The 19,830-nt window shown below is 43.2% G+C and overlaps 1 protein-coding gene across 1 annotated transcript in view; it reads left to right on the top strand.

The window, feature by feature from the left end:
* PDSS2 (decaprenyl diphosphate synthase subunit 2) overlaps positions 1 to 19,830 on the top strand; it is a 98,297-nt gene that overhangs the window by 13,698 nt on the left and 64,769 nt on the right. Inside the window, exon 2 of the mRNA XM_066613139.1 lies at positions 6,689 to 6,823. Coding sequence (XP_066469236.1) covers positions 6,689 to 6,823 — 135 coding nt within the window. The remainder of the gene's footprint in view (positions 1 to 6,688; positions 6,824 to 19,830) is intronic.

The following is a 19,830-nucleotide window of genomic DNA, read 5'->3' as shown; positions in this document are numbered from 1 at the left end:
GCTCACATGAGAGGTCAAACAGTCACTCTCATGCTGAGAGCAGTTGCATCAGACCAGCACAGGCTCCAGCAAGTCTCCAGAGTCTCATTGGAGACTGGAAGCTTCCTGTGGTCTAGATTGGGAGTCCCTGAGGGCTGCAAATGGCCCCAGGCCAGGGTTTGGGCACCTCTGCTCTAGAGGAAGAGGTGTTAACAGGGAGCAGGAACTGTCCTGCTCCTTCTTAAGTTCTGACTGTGTCTCCTTAGTGTGCAGGCTGCCTGCATGTCTTTTGCATTCCTGTTTTAGCTCTCAGTAAAAGGAAGACACATACTTGGTGCCAGGGTAAAGAAGCTTAGCAAAGGTAATGGGTGTGGTGTATGTGCTGCAAAGAACCGGGTCCACAGATACTGGATTCATAGATGGAGGTGGAGGTACCTGTATTCTATTCCCAGAGCTCTGCAGAGCAGCAGTGTCGCCACTGAGGTCTGTTGAGCATTGTGCCTTGAATATGAGGTTGAAATCTATGCCTCATTTGGGCACACTGTTCTGTGGAATGTCTCCTGGCTTACCTGACCAACCTTCCAGATAAGGGAGAACCTGGCTAGTCTCCACTATATGGAACTGCACAGAGACCATGAAGGAGGAAGATAGATGTTTGGGTGGTCATCTGTGCATTTCTGTCATGTCTACTCCATGTGTGGCTCCAACTGTTGGGTCTCTCTCCAAATGCTACAATGTCAGCTTTGAAGGCAGTCCTCAAAGAAACAGAAATAGCAGGCATTCTTTACCCTCCTGAGGAATCATACAGTATGCATGGGGTTTCCCCTACTCAAGAACAGGGGCAGAATGCTTGAGAAAGATGTGGAAATTTGCAGGGTCAGATCTGCATGTGCACAGAACTCTACTACTTGTGATTGCACAGATGACCACTCAAAGAACTATTGCTATGGATAAGCAACCTGTCAATTCACCTCTCTTCTCTAGCTGGAAAGTGAAATGACTGGGCATTCGAAATTGAAATGTTCAGAGCTTTAGTGGGAGTGCTCATGTTTGCTTCACTTATTCTTTTAAACAGATGGACAGTAGTGGGAGGTGTAATTTTTTCAGCACATAAACTATTAGCCAGTGTTACTGCTTGTGTGGGTGGTGCGAGTCTTGTATCAGCATACCATAATAGCGTCCTTGTTTCATAGCTAGACTTCCCCCCCTCGCCCCCATGGATCAACATGAATTTTTAAAGAAGAGCTCTGTATTTAAATCTGTGATTCTGTCAGGTTTTTTAAAACTAGATTTTGTCACTTGAATAACATCTAGAATAATTGTTTTTCCTTTCCAGTCTTCATTCTACTGTAAAGCTAAGCTTGCTGTGGATGGGTATACCAGTCTAATTTTATTTGTCTTGAGGATACAGTATTTAATAATACCAAAGTACACATTCTAGAAGAGACAACACTGTAGTCTTTGGAATCTTATTTATACGTATATTACACCTATGGTTTTATTTTTACTGAGACTTTTAAAAAGGAATCTTATTCTAATACTAATATATGTGTCTCCAATTTTATTTGGGCTGCTTCCAGTTCACTTTTTCCCCCTGGAGGCACCTGTCTTCTGCTACAAACCCATCAAGAATAATTGCACCATCTGGAAGACTTTTATGTACCTGTGACTTGGGTTAAATATCTCCAGGGAACTGGATTCTGGTAGAATGTGAATGTGACCCCTGAAGCCATGTCAAGTGACTGCAGTGGCTTCTAGTTGCTAAAGGATGGTCACCATAGGCTTTATTTGTTTCAAGTCTCATGCAATTTGCTGTAGTGAAGATACAGCAAATGTTACTAATGTAATTCTGTTTACTGTTTTAGAAAAGAACTTCATCTCTTACTTGGCTGACTTGGACAGTGCAGTAGTAAATTATAGCATAAAGTACTACATGATAGAAACCATAAGTTGATGCTACATTGTTAATTACTTACTGTGCAGATGCTTGCTCTGCGCTTTATCCACTGACATTTTGCTATCTTGAGTTGCTACTAATTAGCAGCTGTTCTTCTCATTAGACTGGAGCACTGTTGTAATAAGCTGTACGTGTGACTGCCTGGAAACTTCAGCTAATGCACAACACAACCACTTGACTTCTTATTAGTGCATCTGTATTTGTTGCCTGTAAATTTCTGGGCACAAGTCAAAGTGCTGGCGATGTCCTATAACTAGTTTAGGGCCTGGGTACTTGAAGGATAATCTCATTGCTGATAATCATTTTGCTGCTGCCTTCTGATGTTTGCCTGGTGGCAACCCATGACAGGGCTTTTTCTGTTGTGCTGCCTGGCCTGTGGAATTATCCCCCTGAACTGCCTCCTCCTTGCTGACCTGTATGAATCTGGAGGCGCTTTTCTTTTTTGCCCTTCTTTTTGTTCTGTGACTTTTTATTGTATTTTTCACTTATTGTTACACCTGTTTATGCAAACTGCCTTGAACTCTTGCAAGGGTGGAAAGGTAGAATGTTTTTTTAAAATAAATTCTTTGCTATATACCTAGTTCTCTATTTCTAGCTAATCTCTGAAATGTGGTGGTAGACTTGATTTATATTTTCATTTAACTGAACTGAAAATGGCAGCGGAGACTGAACTTGTCATTTAATGCATCGTCTTGAGCCTCTAATTCAAATATTGCTTTTAATTTGAAATTGCCTATATATCTTGAGACTAACTACATATAACCCTCATTGCTCCAGCCTGCTGTTTAGTGGAAACAAGAGTGAAACTAAGAACATTGTTTCCTGAGCAGATGGGAAACAAAAGCAGACAAGTAAGATAAGATAAGATAAGACCTTTATTGGCATACATAACACCAACACAACAAAGAGAACAACAGTAGTGAGTACAAGCCTATGATATATAATATGTAACAACTGAATAAGTCAGGTATATTTGTCCCATATAAAACATAGTGGCCTAACATATAAAACATACTGGATAGCCTCTCTTGGGTCTACTTACCACCATTAGCTGCAAATAGACTGCCACCCTCTTGGTCAGTGTTATTCAAACTGTGCGGCATGGCTCTTTAGGGAGGCACCAGGAACTCAAAGTGGAGGTGCGGGATGTCCTCTTGCAGCAGCGATACAGTCACACCACTGGGCAGAACAGGAGCCTGTCTTCTGCCCATTGTCTGCGCTTTTTTTAAAGCAGAAGAAAAGGGAGTTGCTCAACTGCTCCCTCCGAGAAGGACTGCAAGAGTGGCTGCTGCCGCCCCGCCCTCTTCTCCCTCCACTCTGAGGCTGCTGCCTTCTGTGTTCGATGCATGTTGTTTCCAAAGCTCTTCCACTCCAGCCCCCATCTGGCAAGTACCAAGCATGCTCAGCTTGCAGTCCTTAAACCTTGCTGATCCTTGTCTGGTTGGTTCCTAGTTCCCAGCCTGGGATTGCTTCTCATCAAAGTGAAATCTCTCTTTTCAACCCCCTCCCTCTTCCACTCCCCCCTTTTGATCCCCAAACCTTCCCGCTTTCCTCCCCCTCCCCAAATAAACACTTCCCATTTTACCAGTCATCAGGACTCTTAAAGCGGCTTCCATGCAGTTTGTCATGAATATGTACAGTTTAGGCCTAGTAGCATGTGGAGCCTGAACCAAGGTAAACCATTAACAGAGAAGTGGTTTGCAGTTCCTAGCTGCAAGGATGTGAGTAACAACAGCCAATGAAATTTACAACTCAATGAGAGGTGATAATGTAGCACCTAAGCAGACAGAAAGGTGCCCATCCAGGGGGAATGCAGCTGTGGATCTCCAGTGGGGAGGGGACAGCTGAGAGGGCTAGCATCCAGCCCCACTTCCAGAAGATTCTGTCCCCAAGAGTTCTGATTGGGCAGTTTAAATGAGTACAGAGTCACCTGAGTCCTGTTAGCATGAGAAGTTTAAGAACAAGGCCCAAACAGGGTGTTGGTTCGTGGTCTTTTGGTGGAAAAGGTTGTGGGTGCAAGATCCTGCAGGGAGAGCCTGTTCCATCAGGGCCATGTGGCCTCTCAGGTAACTTGGAGCTGATAAGATCTACAAAAGAAAGCTGACCCAGGTGAGAGTTAGGGAATAATAGGGATAGCCAGTTAGCTTTGTTATTTTAATGCTGAGATGTTTCCTAGAAGTTTTATGCCTCTAGCATTTGCTGCCTTTTGTAACTTTGTGTAAGCCTATGTATTTAATAAAGTAAAAATCCTTTTACTAAGTTGTTTTATTGTCTGTTGGGGACAAAGGTTCAGAATCCTGCCTAGCCATTCAGCAAGCTACCAAATCCTCATTGAGGACTAGTAACTTGAAGACTGAGGCTTTAATTAAAGAAAGTGCTCAGTGCCTGCAAGGGATAGAATTAAGCCTAGAGGGTCTCAGTGTCCCTGGACTGAGACACTGGCACATACAGGGTGGTGGCGGTACTACCGAACAGGGGTCCTTGAGGGCTCTAGGGTTCGAGAAGGAAGAACTCTGAGCACCCCAAAACCCTGGGAGTGTACGACACAGTTGGCAAAGGGGGAGGGGAGAGACAAGCACACACTTTACTTGCCCAGGAGGAGAAAAAGGGTACTGTTTTTAAAGTGATTTATTAATCTTGTTGTTTGACTGAAGAGGAAAGGCTGTATTTTTAAAGTGATGAATCTTGCTATTTGAAGGGAATACTTATCAGCCATTGATGAAGTGATTGCCAGCCCAATCCTATCCACACTTTCCTGGGAGTAAGCCCCATTGACTCTAATGGGACTTACTTCTGAGTAAACATGCATAGGCTTGAGCTGTGCATCTTCTAGTATAGAAGTCAAATCGGCTTCCTAACCAAACCCTTATCAGCTCTGATATATTTTCATGGTCTATTTTTGTTTTCCCCACCAGCTGCTGGAAAAATGTAATTAAATTAATAAAGGGTTCAGTCCTATCCAAGGAGAATGGGAGAAATGATTAGTTGGATTGGGGTCCACAGGGGTGTGTGTGTGTAATGTTGGTCAGACTGGTTGTTCACAAAGTTCATAGATATAGGCTGATGGGTTCTGAGCTGTCTGTGACAGATCAGGAGAGAGATCTTGGGGTGGTGGTGGACAGGTCGATGAAAGCGTCGACCCAATGTGCGGCGGCAGTGAAGAAGGCCAATTCTATGCTTGGGATCATTAGGAAGGGTATTGAGAACAAAACGGCTAGTATTATAATGCCGTTGTACAAATCTATGGTAAGGCCACACCTGGAGTATTGTGTCCAGTTCTGGTCGCCGCATCTCGAAAAAGACATAGTGGAAATGGAAAAGGTGCAAAAGAGAGCGACTAAGATGATTACGGGGCTGGGGCACCTTCCTTATGAGGAAAGGCTACAGCGTTTGGGCCTCTTCAGCCTAGAAAAGAGACGCCTGAGGGGGAACATGATTGAGACATACAAAATTATGCAGGGGATGGACAGAGTGGATAGGGAGATGCTCTTTACACTCTCACATAACACCAGAACCAGGGGACATCCACTAAAATTGAGTGTTGGGTGGGTTAGGACAGACAAAAGAAAATATTTCTTTACTCAGCGTGTGGTCGGTCTGTGGAACTCCTTGCCACAGGATGTGGTGCTGGCATCTAGCCTAGACACCTTTAAAAGGGGATTGGACAAGTTTCTGGAGGAAAAATCCATTACGGGGTACAAGCCATGATGTGTATGTGCAACCTCCTGATTTTAGAAATGGGCTATGTCAGAATGCCAGATGCAAGGGAGGGCACCAGGATGAGGTCTCTTGTTATCTGGTGTGCTCCCTGGGGCATTTGGTGGGCCGCTGTGAGATACAGGAAGCTGGACTAGATGGGCCTATGGCCTGATCCAGTGGGGCTGTTCTTATGTTCATTTGATAAAACAATTCTATTGGTATGCTTACAAAGTTAAAAAAAAGAGTCTTCCTGAACCAGACAAAATCTACCTACTCCAGCACCCTGTCTCCAACAGTGATCAGCAGCTGATCATTTATAAAGCATGTATATTGCTGTGTGTTAATATTTTTAAGATTTGCCTTTAATTAATGATATGATTAATATAATTAATATTAATATAGTTAATATATTTAATATTATATAATAAATATATTATTATAGTTAATATTTCTGGCCACTTCCTGTTTAATGATGTCACTTCCAGCCCTCAGGAACATGATGGGGAGTCATGGCCAACAGCCACGGGGGTTAAGGGAGCCACTGGCCGGAAAAGTTTGAGTACCACTGCTCTCGGTGATAGGACTGAACACATCATTCAGCTGTTATGGCTTATCACCGCCATCATGAATTTTGAAACCTATTTCAATTCTGAGGGTGAGCAATCATTTAATAATAACTTAATTTTTTCCATATCTGGAAGACCCACCTTATTAACCAGGATGGGCATTAGATAGGTAGAGCAGGCACTATTATGCCAAGGACAATAAAAAAGTATATGCAGGAGAGATTCAACTGACCCCATGTTACAAGGGCAGAGACTATCTTGATAGGGAGTCTTATGATATCTCCCAACTGTCACCCTTGAGGGAAGCAGACAAGTAGCTTTAAACCATGAATTGCCTATTGTACTTCTGGAAGCTTAAATGCTGGTGGTATTTCTTAACTTTGGTTGGCAGAAACCATGGTTTCATGTCTAAAGCCAACCATTGAGTGATGATTTATGAGAGAATCCAGAATACTGTTCTGATTACTTCTGTATTTTGTTTTGGCAGAGGTTTTGTGTATGATAGCAGAAACAATCTGCAGATGCGAGGTCTGGTGGTTTTACTAATTTCTAAGGCAGCTGGGCCCAGTACCACAGCAGAGAACTCCCATCAGAAAGACATGATCAGTGGGATATATTCCAGGTAAGTATTTTACTAAAATAATAGCAACTTATATCAATATTTAACTTTATAAAAGTGTGCAAATCATGTATAAGAGCATGCAAATACTAAGAAGTATATAGTAGCTGTATAAATAATTGAATTGTCTACTGTGGGTTTGGACCAACTTTGGCTTTGTGCTTTTTTATTACAATATCTGCAGTCTATTAATGTATTTTCAATTTAAAGCAAGAGTGCATGCTCATGATCTTTTAAACTTTAAGAAATAACTAATATGTGTTAAGTACTCGTATTCCTGAGCATTTGCTCTTGTTTCTTGAGTATATGTTCAGGTCATAAGAAGTGTTGTATTGGATCCAAGCAAGATCTATGTATTCCAGATTTTTTTTCTCCTAATATCCCAGCTGGCACTAAGTGGTTCACTGTAAATTGGCCAGTGGTCTCTTGGAGGACCACAGTTTACTTTCTGCCTGCCCTGGTCTATTGTGTACTTTTGCAGGATATAGATCATGACCTATCATTTTGCTGCAAAATAACTTTTTACATTTCAGTAGATCTTCATGGTTGGTCTCTTAGAACTGAGGTGTTCAATCTGTGCGTCCTTAGTGAGGCATGGCTAGCCTCCAGGGGCTTCGCCAGGAAACTTGGGGAGAGAGGTGGCCTCAGCTGCTCTTGTTTTGCTCAGCTCAGCTGCAGGTGCTGCCTCCTGACTTGCTGCTTTTCCAAGGCTGTGAACAAGGTGGGTGGGGCAGCGTGAGGTGGGGAGGGCATGTGAAACGTGGTGGGGGAGATGGGAGAGAAGGCTGGCTGGGCAGCTCAGAGATGCCCTGCATCTCATCAACACAGGGTGCGTTCCTGACAGGCTTCAAACTGGGAGGAAAGCCTGACCTAGAGAAAGCAGCGAAGCGCTTTCCTCTGTTTGGGAAAGAGGGAGCCCAGCCTGCTCTTGGGGCGGGGGGGCTGTCCAGATGCCCAGCTGCATTCCTCTGTCTTGCCTGGGGGGAATAGGGGTGGCATCTGCATGTTGTGTGTATGTCTGTGAGCATGCCCCATCTACTTTGGGGATGAATTGTAATCTTGCTGGGTGTGGCTGCAATCCTATCCACACTTTCCTGGGAGTATGCCCCATTGACTCAAATGGGACTTACTTCTGAGTAGACCTACATAGGCTTGGGGTCTGTGTCAGGTTAACCAAGGATCCTCTCCTTTCTCTTTTTCCTCCCCCTTCAAAAAAGAAAAAAAAAGCCATTCTTGATGGCTTTGTCTCCAAAAATTGATTAAAAAATAAAAACACCCATTCCTGTTCAACCACCCCATTTTTTCCTTCTGCCTCCTTTTGAGGGGGAAGGGGGTTACTTCCCATGTTAGCTGCTATTGTAAGACAAAAGACACAATCTTAGCTAGGTCTACTCAGAGGTAAGTCCTATTGTGTTCAATGGGACTTACTCCCAGGAAAGTGAGGCTAGGATTGCAGCCAAACAGTCTCTGGGTCTCAGTTTGCATCAGTTTGCAATTAGCAGATGCACACAAAACAAAGTCTTTCCCTCCCCCAGCAAATTCATCACTTCTTCCCTCCCTCCCTTTCCAAAACCCTCCAGGTGTGCTGCTAACAAACTCAGGGCACAATCCTAACCAGGTCTACTCAGAAGTAAGTCCTATTTTGCTCAATGAGGCTTACTCTCAGGTAAGTGTGGTTAGTATTGCAGCTTGAGAGTGCTAGCAGCTGTTTTTTTGTTTCTAGTGTATAATTATAACGCCGTCACCCCCATTTTGGGGGTAACTGAGGTGAGGTGTTGTAATGGGGAGCCGTGGCCAATGGCCACAAGGATCAGGGGAGCTGCAGGCTGGAAAAGTTTGAGAACCACTGCCTTAGAAGTTTGTGGGGGGTGGACAGATGAGGTTGTGGGGAAGAACTTTTTCTATGTTAATATGCTAGTAGTATAGTGTAATTCCAATATTGGGGGCCTCTGAATGTGACTGATAATGCCTACCAGTGTCTCTGCACCTCAGAAGGCCACTGAGAGGCACTTCCAGTTTCCCAAAAAACTGGAATTGCAGGCCTTCTGAGATGCAGGGACACCACAAATGGCCTCCCCTGTGCCTCAGATCACTTCTGGATGTGACCGAAGGCACTTCCAGAAACATCTGGAGGCCCTCTGTGGCCCCAACCTCACAGATCTCAGTATCTGCGGGTTTGGTATCTGTGGGGGAGGGAGTTGTGGAATAGATCCCCCACAGGTACTGAGGTCCATTCTATTTGTAAAAGTAACAAATTAAATAAGAATAAATAAGTGTAATAGGGAGGGGCAGTCTAAAATGGTAAAAATGAAATAATGTGAAATTGGGCTTATAAAATGCAGTATCATGCTCAATTAATGAAATAACACTGAAATTTGCATATTAAAGTGACTGTGGAGCTTCTGTGGACCATTCTGAGTGCTCCTGACTGTTTCTAAGCTCCTAACTCTGCATGCAGTTCTGCTGCTTTCTCCTAACTGGCTGTAGAACCTTCTGAACATAATTGGAAACTGCCAAGGAAAATGCATGGAGACCTATGAAAAATGAGCTGTGTTGTGCATTTACTCACAGTCACATTTAGTCATGAGTAAGCAAATATGCCTTGGCACCGATCAAAGGCCGGGTGAAGGGGAATGCAAGGCCACCAAAATGATCTCCATCTGTTGAGCATGAAACCCCACAAATACTAAGAAGGCACCCCCCCCCCCCCATGGTAAGGTTGTTGGTGTTTTATCCCCCTGCAGTTCAAAACCAGGTTTTGTTCCTATAGCAATTCAATGCTATATTCAGTTCTGTTGGTTTAAGTTTCTATCTTCTCAATGATTTAATGTGACTTTGTGTTCGGCAGCATTAGGTTCATTGTAGTTGTTTGTTCAAGTAGCATGCAAAATCTTAAACAGCTCCTGTAAGTTTAATTCAGGTAATTGACTATATAATTGTGGTGTTCTGGGAAGGGGCGATGTTTTATGCCTGTGGCTATGTCTGCTGACAGCAAAAAGCATAAAACACATATATACTGCCATATAAGGCAGTTTACACTTGATAAAAAATGCTTTAAAATTGATTAAAGTGTCATTCTTAAATAAAAACACATAACACTGCTTTCAGCCTTTTTTGATGGGTGTGTGTGTGTGGTGGAATAACACTGAAGTTCATGAAAAAAATGTAACAATTTTAGACTGCCACTAATTGGCTTAAGTCCGGGGTTCCCAAAGTGTGCTTTACAGTGCTTTGGGGCATTACAGATTGTCGCCCTCCTTCCTCTTCCCTCGTGAGTTTTGGGCACTTCTGTCTTGCGAGACTTTGCAAGATCCAAGATAGCAGCACCCAGCTGCACTGGGAAGCAGAGGCTGTGGGGACATCATGCTCTGCATAAGTTTAAATGCTCAAGAATCAACTCCCATTATTGTAACACTTACTCTTTACCATATAGTATAAGAGGGAGTGGCTCTGATGATTCTTTGAAAGTTCATAAAAATCAAATGCACACACACTTAAGGCATTTTAAATATTTTATTGGTGTGGCAAAAGTAGTTTTACAGCCTAATCTTATTGCACTCTACCACTGCCAGCAGTGGTAGCTGCTTTAGGGCTATTGCAAACAGCACTCCTGCGCTTCTGGAAAATCACTGGAACAGCCTTGCGCACAGTGGTGGGGACAGGAGTGCCTGCCAGCAAAGGTTGGCAGGGATGGCAGGAGTATGGGAAGCATGACATAGGCAGGAGGGCATGGGCAACTTGCCCTGGATACTCTCCCCTCCAGGAAAAACTGGCATGTCCCCTTTGTCTCCTTGGTCTTGCACCAGCGAAAGAGCTGGTCCAGGACCAAGTAGACCCATTGGTGATTAGTAGGCTTATGGAGGGGTGAGGGAAAATATTTCCTCTTTCCTATTCCAAGCCTCCCAATCCGTCTTCCCCCCCCCCCCCACAGCATACAGTGCAGCCTATTTTTAGAGTTTAGAGCAGGGGTCGGCAGCCTTAAACACTCAGAGCCATTTGGACCTGTTTTCCGGAAAAAAGAAAACCTTGGGAGCCACAAAACCCTTTTGACATCTAAAATGAAGATAACACTGCATATATAGTTTGTGCTCCCCTCTTATAGGTCCCAGTTATATAATACACTCCCCTCTTGTAGGTCACAGTTATATAATACACTCCCCTCTTATAGGTCCCACTAAAAATCAGGTCCAGACCCACAGTTGGAGAACAACAATTTTAGATTGTGCACAGGTGAACTGCTTGTGAAGGATATTGTCATTCTTTACAGTCATTTACTTCTGTACTTTTGTAAGTGCCTTTACACACAATACTACCTCTGAACAAGACCACTTAGTACTACTTAACACTGTTCACAAAAGTGCTCCTGAACAAACAAGCTAAGAGTTCAAAACTGCATAAAATAAAAGGCATACTAACAGTGATTACTTCCCAACAATGAAATATGCTTTGGTGCTACATATACAGTATGTTACACATACAGTATACAAACATATACAGAATACCATCTGGTGCAGGGGTCTCCAAACCCCTTTCAAGTTTCCAAGTGAAGGAAATGGAGCAGTGAGAGTGTGAGTGAGTGATGGGGGAATGCTGAGTAGGGAGCTTGAAGGCTGTAATCCTGTGCACACTTTCCTGGGAGTAAGCACAATGGAACTTACTTCTGAGGAGACACACACAGGATTGTGCTCAGCTTGGGAGGAGGACAGAGAAGCTGCACTCAGGAAATGGGGCAGAGAGGGCAAGTAAGCTATGGGGGAATGCTGAGTGGGGAGCTTGAAGGCTGTAATCCTGTGCACACTTTCCTGGGGGCAAGCACAATGGGACTTACTTCTGAGGAGACACGCACAGCATTGTGCTCAGAGCTTGGGAGGAGGACTGAGCAGCTGCACTCAATTGCTTGCTTTTGCGCTGTGGCTCGGGCAGGAGGGAACGTGCGGCGGCGGCAGGGGCTCTCCCTCAGTGGTGGTGCGGGCTTTTTGGGCAGGAGCTGCTCCGCCAGCCCGTTCGCGCCCTCTCCTATGGGGCGCAACTGCAGGACGCGTGGGAGCTGTGCTCATGCGCTCGGGCTGGTGAGTGGCGGCTGCGTTGTGGGAGGGGCGAGCCCCTCCCCCCAGATGGGTTGGCCCCACACGGAGCTGCAGCAAAAGGCTGAAAGAGCCGCTTGCGGCTCCAGAATGGCAGGTTGCCGACCCCAGGTTTAGAGGTATGGAAAGGATAGAATTTAGCTCTTAATGTAGTTCACGTTATATATTCTTGGCACTTCTCATATTATTTCTCATACAAAACATTCTTTATGTTTTGGGCCCACCTCACCCCAGCAGTGTCTTTTCTAGTGGCTGTCTGCTGGTGTTGCATCTTTTTAGATTGCGAGCCCTTTTGGGACAGGGAGCCATTAGATATTTGATTTTCTCTGTAAACCGCTTTGTGAACTTTTTGCTGAAAAGCGGTATATAAATACTGTTGTTGTTGTTGTTGTTATGGAACACACTCCTCTGCTTTAGGTTAAAGCAGGGGTGGCCAAAACCCAGTCCTGGGGCCACTTGCGGCCCTTAAGGATTCTCTGTTCAGCCCGCTGGGAGCCCCCAGTCTCCAATGAGCTCTGGCCCTCCTGAGACTTGCAAGAGCCCGTGCTGGTCCAATGCAACTGTTCTCAGCGTGATGGCCAACTGTTCGACCTCTCGTGTAAGCTGTGGGACAAGGACTCCCTCCACTGCTTGTTGTTTCACATCTGTGATGCAGCAGTGGCAGTAAAGGAGAGGCCGGCCTTGCTTTGTGCAAGGCCTTTTATAGGCCATGAGCTATTACAAGACTTTCATCCATTCATATAAGTTCCATCTTTAATATATTCATTCATGAGCTATTACAAGACTTTCATCCATTCATATAAGTTCCATCTTTAATATATTCATTCATGTAAATTTATTCAAATTTGAAATGTAAATTAACTCTTTTTTTTCCCCAGCCCCCAACACAGTATCAGAGAGATTATGTGGCTCTCCTGCCAAAATGTTTGGACACCCCTGGGTTAAATGATCATCATTGCTTCCCTGCCTTGTTGTGTCAGTATATGAATGAAGCATATGCTTCAAAAGTTTACACGTTGTTCCTGGCATGATGGTTAACATCTTCATTGCCTGATATTTTGTATGAAGGACCACTTGTGTGTGGCTTGCTATTGAATTTAACTAAGATTATCTTCTTAAGTAGTTAGTAGTGATAATTTAATTGCTTTCCAAAAATTTTTTCATGATCCAACAACAGTGGTACTGGACCAGTTTTTGTTTCCTATTTAAGCTGGAATCTGTTCTTTAAATTCTCATTAGCCTGGTAGATCTTGTATCCTTTGAAACCATAAGTGGTCAAAAACAAAAGAAGGGAGGGATATAATGGCTGCTATTTCAGCTGAACTGAGAAATGGCAATTACTTTATAGAGTTCTCAGATTTTTTTCCCTATCATCCTTTTGGTGTGAAAGTTAAATAGACCTCAATTCACAGTCCTCCATGGCATTTCTTTTTGCTCTGATGGCAGCATTTACTCACTTCCACAGATATTATTGCCTCCTATTGCAACAAAATGTTGATTCAAAATACAGGAGAAACTAATAAGATATACACGGAACAATGAATAGCTTGGCCTTTACTGACAGTAGCCCAGAAAAGAATGTGTGAAAATGTGTGTATCTTTCTGTAACAATCATAATTATTGGTGTTTGGGTGGTGGTAGTATATAATACAACGGTCTTGTCTGATCTACAAGATGAAGAAAGTGGCTTCTCTTATATTGTCCCTTTGAACAAAGTAACTCATAAGCATCCCAATAGATAACTTTATATCTCTATTGTACATTACATTTGATTATCTGTCCTTTCTCTTGAAACATCTTGGGGAACTTATCTGATCATGAAGGCATCCTGCTTCAAAAGTTTTTTGCTTCTATTAAACCATTCAGAGAAAGTATGACACTGCCTAGGATTTCAAACCCATGAACCAGCATCAAGGATGACCTTTATCACCGAGAAATACGAAAATAATGAGTGTGGGAATTTCAGGGCTCTTGCAATGCAACAGTTTCCTCGGATCAGTCAGGTAGAGGTCATGGCTGAGGGCAGTTCCTGTAACTTTTCTCTGACTTTCAAAGCAGTAACAGGAAACTGCAATTTTGAATAGAACACAACTGAGGGAGGGCCTACGTAACACCTTTTCCTCAAGCAATTTAACATTAAACTTAACATGGCGGTAAACATGCCATTGTCTTAGCCCCACCTCCCACTATTTCTCAGGGGAAATAGTTGGGATCCTAGTGTGTGTGAGTGGGGAGGGGGAGAAATTATTACCTCTACCTGTACCATGAACCAACACTGGATTAAAACAAAGAAGACAAAAAGACAGTTACATCTTTAGCATCATATCTAGGATCCCCATTTTGTCTGGAAGTGCTCACTTGTGCTATTTATTTAAAGTATTTGTATCCTGTATCCCTTATGCAAAGTGCTCAACCAAAGCTGCTCACAACATATTAAACGAAACAGTAAAAATTGAATCAGTAGTTAATAAGACAAACACAAATAGCATACAGCACCAGCTTTAAAAAAAATCAAAACCAGTGAAGCAAAGAGGAGATGGAATAAATCAACAAATTTAGATTCCAAAAACTCAATGGAACAGAAATGTTTACAGTCTCCATCGGAACAATGGGAGTGATGGGGCCAGTGTTGCATCTAGCAGCAAGGAGTTCCAGAACATGAGTGTTATTGCAGAGGAGGCCCTTTCATGTGTCACCATCAAATGCAGCTCTGCCAGCAGTGGGGCATGCAAGAAAACCCTCTGTTGATCTTAGAGTGCAGACAGTTTCAGATGAAATGAAGTTTTCATGCACTGATGTCAAGCTGGTTAGGGCTTTAAAGATCAAGACCCACACTTTGAATTGGACGTGGGAATAGAATGGAAACCAGTGCAGCTGATAAAGGAGGGTTGAAATGCGTTCTCAACATCTTGTGCCAAGCAGCAGTTGTACAGCATTGTTCTGCACTAGCTGAAATCCCCAAAGCTTCTTAAAATGCATCCTGATGTAGAGAGTATTGCAGTAATCTAAACATGACAAACAGTATGTGGCCAACCCAAGTCCTATCTGACAGTCTTGATCTTTATTGAGAAAGGATGCAGCTGGCAGATTAGTGAAGCTGGGCAAAAGATCAAGATCAGGCCAGGCCACAGCTCACCCCTGTACATCCAGGTGCAAGATTATGTCCAGGAGCACTCACAAACCTGTTCCTTCAAGGGGAGTGCAGCCCCATGCAGAACTGGCTGACAATCCATAACTTGGGTTGCGGCACTCCTACATAATAGCACCTTTGTGTTGTTTGGATTTTATTTCAACTTACTCACTCTTTTCCAGCCCAGCCCCAATTTCACATAGCATAATAAGGAGCTTGGCTATGCACATTTTGACTGGCATTGGAACACAACTCAGATAAGGAGTGTGCTTTGTCTTCAGTCTTTTCAGAATTCAACTTGTCATTTGTATTAAGAAAAAATTCCATCAACATATAGGGCCACAATAGTTGTGGAATGTCATCCATTCTACCACTGCTCCAACAATCCACACCCATGAGTCATCTGGTGGTTTGAGGAAGGATGATGCTGACCCTAAGAAATGGTGTAACACCCTGCAAATAATCTGAAGTAGAACTGAATATTCTGGATGGAACAAAGCTCTAGTATCATTTCATGTGTAATATATAAGGTTGAAGAAATTGATGCAGTGCTGAAAAACAAAATTTCCAGTGCAATCCTATATTGCGCTGGAACAGGCAGTCCAGGAGGCCTGCACTGTATCCAGTGCAAGATTGGGGCCAGAAGTGGCTCAGCTGGAGGCAAGGGGAAACTCTTCTCCTTACCCCCAGGTAAGCCACCATGGCCCCAATGGGTTTCCTCAAATTTGCATCTCCTCAGGTAGTAGTGCAAATCCAAGGAGAACGGAGTGGCCTCAAACCAGTTCTTGCTGCTCGGGGAATGGAGTTGAGATCCAGCATAACAGCCATGTTCCAGCCCTGCCACCCACCCCCAGGACCACCCTTCCCCCACCCCAGAATGCCTCCCTCCTGCCTCCTCCCTGCCCTCCCCAGACCCCTGCATCAGTTGAGCTCGGTCAACGCAACCCTGCCTCACCAAGTTGGTTTAGAGGCTGGATACAGCCTCTGTGGGTCGACTCGTGTCCCTACGCTGGTCCAGTTGACTCCCAAGGAGGCACAAAAATACTTTATGGCATGTTTCTGACCCTCCTGGGCCAGCTCAAGGGATTTGTGCCAACTTAGGGCGCTATTAGTACTATGCCCTTCATGAAAGTCTTTAACTGTGCTCTGTACCCAGCTACTCAAAAATAATTTCTATTCATTCTAGTAGGGAGCCTAGGATAACTGATTATCAGTGGAGGGACAAAATAGACTCTTCTACTCTGCACCCTGTTCCTATTTGCCTTTGCCTGTTGGCTCCATGCAACTACAGGTATCTAGCGAAAGAACCCAGTGATTGCTGTAGTTGGGCCATTTTGTCCCCCAAGACCTCAGGCAACTTTTCAGCTGTGACACTGCAGTCTTTTCTCTTACTGTCTCCATGGAGCTGGGAAGCAAAATTAGCCTCTATGTCACTGCTTGGGTTTAGCTCCAGAGGATCTTGGGGTGTATCAGTCTCATGGTAGTAATTAACCCTTCTGCCTGAGAGATCCAGAGAGCTGGTGCACAGAAGGGCTCATTAGTCATCTAATTGCCATGAAACTACTTGGACCCCAAAAGATCACACTTTGGATGGTTTTCTGACAGCATATCTCTGAAACTTCCATCTCATAGAAATGGTGAGCACAAGGACAGTAGTCAAGACTAAAAATCCACATATCTGATTTATGTATATAGAGATGTACTTGCATGATGAAGATGCATCAAATGCAGGGGAGGACCACTGCAGAAATGTGGATTCTGTACCCACTAAACATGTAGTTTATAGAATATACGCAAGCATTTTCATGTGAAAAGGCTGTGCTAAAAATCCCAATTTCTATTATATCAATCTTCTTGACATTTAAAATCTGACAATCTGCAGCTTGTTTCCACCTTAAGCCTTTTCTTAATTATTGTGTAGGTACATTTGTGTCAAAATATTTTTTTAAAATAATGTTAATACTTGCTAGAACAGAAATACATGAGGTGAAAATAAATTTATTTTTTTCCTATTGAAAATCATCTAGTGGCATCAGGGCTCTCATGCACCAAGAAAGCATTTTACAAATGTATTTTAAAAAGCCTACTGGCAGGGAATCTGCTTTAATAATAGAAATTAGTGGACACCAATGTTCCAAAATTCATTTGATTAAGCTGATCATTTCCCAGAGGCAGCAGCAGTTGCATGGCTCAGAAGGGATTTTTATCCCTTTCCTGCTGCTGATTATAGCAGCACACCTGGTGATGGGGCAAGGGCTCAGAGGCAGCTTGCCATCTTTTTTAACTGTTTAGCATCATTGGTTGTACATAGCAAGACCCATCTGCTTCATGGTTGTTTTTTGCCAAAAGCACAAGAAGTAACATCACTAAAAAGGAAAAATACCATGGTGGAAGGGACAGAGTATTTTTAAAGCCATTTCAAATATTAGAGTTCAAAGTATCGTGAAATAAATTGGGGACTTGTCGAGATACATCCAAAAGATCTTAATTTAAAAATAAAACCTCTGCACGTTTGTACTGGCTTATTAATGAGTATCTTATCCTTAAAAGCAGAATTAATATGCCATATATTTCACCATTTGCTAATAATTTTCTAAACTTTAATTTTGTTTTATTTTATTCTCTAAAATGAACCTTCTTGTTCATGTTTGGAACAAGCAAGAACCAGTAATTGCTACTTAACTGTTAGTGTCCTTGGTTTAAAGAAAATGTGTTGCAGATAAGCTTAGTTTACACATTTGGACAAATGAAGTGGTAGAATGGACTGCACGATTTGTTACTGTGGTGGCAGAATCCCTTTTTGAATGTTTTTCCATGTAAAATCCCCTCCCCCAAAGCAAGTCACTCTACAAATAGAAAATTTGCATTGTAGGAAAATGTATCTCAGTGTTCTGCTTCCTGTACTGATTTTCTGTTTGCAAGGGAATTTTTGACATAGCCATTCACAAATGTGATCTTTCTGAAGTGGTAATCCATTATCCTATCTCATTCTGGTGCTCACGCAGACCAGACCTTATACTCTATCAAAAAAAAGTATTCTAATTTGCCAGTTCACCTGTGTCTTTGTGTTAGTTCTCAAAGGGTCCTGCAGCAATCTGCACTGATGCAGAGAATCTTGAAACAGCTTCTCCTTTCTTGAGATCTATAAAGCCAAAGAGAGAAAAGAAAGTCTTTATACTAGAGCAGTGTTTCTCAAACTGTGAGTCGAGACCCACTAGGTGGGTCCCCATTCATTTCAATATTTTATTTTTAATATATTAAACTTGATGCTACCATGGTATGTGACTGCATTTGGGAAAATGTTACAGATCTGTACTTTGAACAGGCTACTATGTATATGCTTTTAGCAATGATAGTCAGAGGGAATTACTGCTGGGTAAGTGTGGGAAGGATTACATCCTAGGATTGTTAAAAAATTTCCTGCTTGATGATGTCACTTCCGGTCATAACATCACTTCCTGTGGGTCCTGACAGATTCTCATTCTGAAAAGGGGGGGTCTGGTGTTAAAAGTGTGAGAACCACTGTACTAGAGTCATTCCAGTACTGTTTTTTTAACCATGATATATGTAATGATATAAAATGGGGAATAGGATATTTTTGCAATGTTATAAAATAGTTAATGCATGCCTCCATACCTGTGTGTTTATGCTGTACCAGTATCAGTGACATGCGGTGAGGTCCAGACCCGGGAAGGCACAGCCACATGAAAACACACTTGCTCTCCCCCTCCCTCAAGTTTGAAAAAAAGCTCTCACTCTTCCCCCCCTTCTGGAAATAAATAAATCAAAAATCTCACCTCTTATTCCCCTACTCAGAACTAAGGAGAGCTCAGCAACGTGTCCCCTGAGGCAACCAAAAAGCTGCCTCCCTTGGTGCTTTAGAGAGCCAGTCCATTGAGCAGACTTCCTGCTTTTTTCATGGCTTTTTTAACAGAACAGGGGCAACTTTTCCTGCTGCCTCCCCAGAGATTGCTGATGCAGGCATCTTGCTTTTTTTTTTTTTTATAGGAAGACTCTCATCCTGCTTTGGAATTGGAAATGTGCCATGATTACAACCTAACCTACTGAGGCAAGTCTTTCTTCTGCCTTCCTAGAGATTGCTGATACAGGCACCCTGTCAGTTTTATTTTTTTTTGCCCCATTGGAAGCCAGTCATGATTATAGTGAATTGGCTGTTGGCTGCATCCCTGTGTATCGAAGTGTGTGCTGCTGCCGCCGCCGCCACTACTGCTGCTTAACACACTGTGGGCACAATCCTAACCAACTTTCCAGCACTGAGGTAAGGGCAATGCAACTCCAAGGTAAGGAAACAAGCATTGCCTTACTTTGAGGAGGCCTCCGTGAATATCCCCTAACTGCAGGATGCAGCACATGCCCCACTGGCACAGCTATGCCAGTTCTGGAAAGTTGGTTAGGATTGCACCCTGATTCTGCTCGAGAAGGAAGGAACAGAGCAGAAAGGCAAGGAACTTTTTCTTTTAATTTGTTGGGTCCTTGGGCTTTATTTTTCACTTGTGGGGTCTGGTGAGGCTTTGCGTTCCCCTGACTGCATGTCACTGACCTGTACATGCGCCATATTTATGTTTGAAAAAGAAACATACAACAAAACATAATACTTCACAGTGGAATGTGGAAAAACCATAGATGAATCAAAGCTGTTACCATGGTTTAACTCCAGTAATAGGAGAGGATGAACTTATATTAGTGTGCTGAAATACTGTCTTTAGTTGTGTGTTAGCAGTGTTAGCTTATTCTTATACACACACAAGTATCTTCCTATATGAGTCATGCATGCA

Source organism: Tiliqua scincoides, chromosome 1 (assembly GCF_035046505.1).
Source record: "Tiliqua scincoides isolate rTilSci1 chromosome 1, rTilSci1.hap2, whole genome shotgun sequence".
In the NCBI taxonomy this organism is placed as follows: Eukaryota; Metazoa; Chordata; class Lepidosauria; order Squamata; family Scincidae; genus Tiliqua; species Tiliqua scincoides.
The sequence above is the reverse complement of the archived record's forward strand: the minus strand, read 5'-3'. Positions and strand labels throughout refer to the sequence as shown.